The 2524-nt window shown below is 37.7% G+C and overlaps 1 protein-coding gene across 1 annotated transcript; it reads left to right on the forward strand.

The window, feature by feature from the left end:
- The first annotated feature begins 618 nt into the window (after nt 1–618).
- LOC129780108 (uncharacterized) lies at nt 619–1635 on the forward strand. The gene is made up of 3 exons (XM_055788055.1): nt 619–792; nt 857–1012; nt 1080–1635. Exons 1-3 carry the CDS (start codon nt 707–709, stop codon nt 1234–1236), a joined length of 399 nt encoding a protein of 132 aa, XP_055644030.1. The 5' UTR covers nt 619–706; the 3' UTR covers nt 1237–1635.
- Nucleotides 1636–2524: the final 889 nt, after the last annotated feature.

Below are 2524 nucleotides of genomic sequence, written 5' to 3' on the forward strand. Positions count from 1 at the left end.
GTTGTGTTCCATCAGGACAACGCAAGGCCACACAATTTCGAGAGCGATTATTACCTCTTTCTCGCATTGTATAATTTCCAGAGTGATAAGAAACTGGGATCAAGAGAAGACTACAAAAATCTATTGCTAGAGGTGTTCGCCAAAAAGGACCAAGACTTCTATGATACATACTTTAGGAAACTACCTTTAGAATGGCATCACATTTTACAACAAAATGATGCATATTTGACCCCAATTCGGACAATCCGAAGCATATCAAAAATAGTTTTGAATTTCACCCAAAAACAATGGATTATTTTTTCCCCAACCTAATATTTCAAACCATTCAGAATGTTGTCATATCACACTTATTAAAATGTTTTACACAAATCAACGTATCTTTTCACCCTCGTGATACGTTAGCGTCACACTCGAAGCACTGCAAACGGTCAATCATTAACCTTGGAATGGTTCCAATTTGCGATCAACGTGACCATTCATAAAAGGCTGGCCAGTGTAATTAAGACATATGAATGCTCCCACCGGGCGGGACAATTTAAACGCATTAGTGTTTCCGTTGAACCGGTGCTATCATTTTGCAGAGATTTGAAAATCCACTTGAATCATTCGACCAAACGACTTCACAGCGAATCGTTGCGCTGCTGAGGAATTTTTGATTCACGTAAATGAAGTGATTTTTTGTTCTAGTTTATTGTTTGTGATCAAAATGCGAATCGTGAGACTTTTCGCTGTCTTTGGAATTGCTTATTATGGAAGGATCGAATGTGCCGAACAGACCAAAACGTTTCCCGGGTACAGTTGTTCAAATGTCGAATATGTGATATTTGTTGTTCCATAATTTTTCATTACATTTCAGTGCAGAGACAGTAATACCCGCGGTCATAGGTCAGGTGCTGCCAGGAATCATAGGAGTAATTACTGGCGGTGGCGGTGGATCCATAATTCCTCCGGTGTCAATCTCTCACTCAACATCGGTGGCCACCTCAGTGGCCAATAAACCGATCGCTGTGAGGTGAGACTCCAATGTGATCCTGCAAAAATTCCTCGTAATCTCTTTTCTGTAATCTCAATTCAACTAGCCACAGCGGATCGATTTCAACGAGTGCCAATACTAGCGCGGGTTCTCATGCCTCAGTGGGACACGGTTCGACGGTGTCGGCATCGAGCAGTACCGGAACTTCAGCGTTCCGAAGTCTGTCCAGTAGGTGGCGAAAGTTTTTTAAGAACATCACATGATTATTATCCGTTATTACGTGACTTCAAGTGAACCAAAGATAACTCATAAAAACTGTCAAACGCGTCATATTGTAACTAACAATAAAACGTGATTAAGATGAAATATTTAATAACCACAGTAAGGAAAGAATTAGTGATGATAAAAGTCATCCATTTGAATGAGAGGCGGGAATTCTTTTTAAGTGACCAAACTGAAACAAACAATTGATCTGGAAATTCCCACTGATAAAATACAGGTTCTGTTGTATATTAACTTGGTTCGTTGGTGAATAAATCAAATAAAGAGGACAGAGAAACAAAGTGAATTAGATTTAGATATCGTAAAGGTATGAGTAACTGGCATTCATCTGCATTACTCTTAAGCCAAACGTGACTGAAACTTTTCAGAGAAACTGTAGTTCCCCCGATCAGTTGTTTGTCAACAAGTTTCAATAAACGCGCCTTGTGTTCAGAATAAGTTCAACCCTTTCATAATGAAAACATAAACAGTGTCTGTTGGGAAACCTTCCACCTTATCGCAGATTTTCAACGACTCATTTGCGCGTCATGTAAGTCCTGTATCAATACAATGTCGATGTAGCACGCAATCGGATAGTGCTAGCGCGCGAAATTACTTGGGGGAAAATTCCTCAGCAAAACAAAGTTCGCATTATTGGCGACCCGATGGAACAAAAAACTATTTCCTCTAGTCGAAACCAATAAAATAGTTCCCACACTATGAGTACAGTGCGTATTGAAACGAACTGGAGCTGAGAGCTCAGGATCGGACATCACCTATTTCTCTGTATTCACATTTCTCACCTTGCTCATCACGACGACCACCCAAGCTGGTAGTTGTGTTTTGTCACCAACTTGTTTCAGCTGAGTGACTGTGAACATTAAGCTCAAAGGGCCTATTTCAAAATAGTAAGTAATATTTTTTATAGTATTTGTCTATGGTAATGATTGCATTTCAAATTGCAATTAAACTATTACTGAAAATTATTCTTTCAAAATATAATAAAAAATCAACATTTAATTTAATTGAATAAAGTTTATAAATCTTTATACAAGAACGCTATTCACATTTGCTTTCCGAAGTTTAACTTTTCCATTGAAGATATTGAAGATATTCTTTAAACTAATTTAAAAATGTATTTTCAAATTGCGATTGTCAGGATTTTTAAATGCATTCAGCATCACTTTATTAATTCATTAATTACGTTTCAATTTTGCCCTTCTATTAGAATCTTGGCGTATATTGTAGCTACTATTTTTAGACGAAAAAAGAACAACATGTACACCACAC

The sequence above is a fragment of the Toxorhynchites rutilus genome, chromosome 3 (genome assembly GCF_029784135.1).
Source record: "Toxorhynchites rutilus septentrionalis strain SRP chromosome 3, ASM2978413v1, whole genome shotgun sequence".
Lineage (NCBI taxonomy): Eukaryota > Metazoa > Arthropoda > Insecta > Diptera > Culicidae > Toxorhynchites > Toxorhynchites rutilus.

Bases quoted from the DNA above. Each gene is read 5' to 3' on its own strand.
- LOC129780108 (XM_055788055.1), top strand. From the start codon at position 707: ATGCGAATCGTGAGACTTTTCGCTGTCTTTGGAATTGCTTATTATGGA. The intron at 793-856 runs GTACAGTTGTTC...ATTACATTTCAG, and splicing joins CAGACCAAAACGTTTCCCGG to TGCAGAGACAGTAATACCCG. The intron at 1,013-1,079 runs GTGAGACTCCAA...CAATTCAACTAG, and splicing joins AATAAACCGATCGCTGTGAG to CCACAGCGGATCGATTTCAA.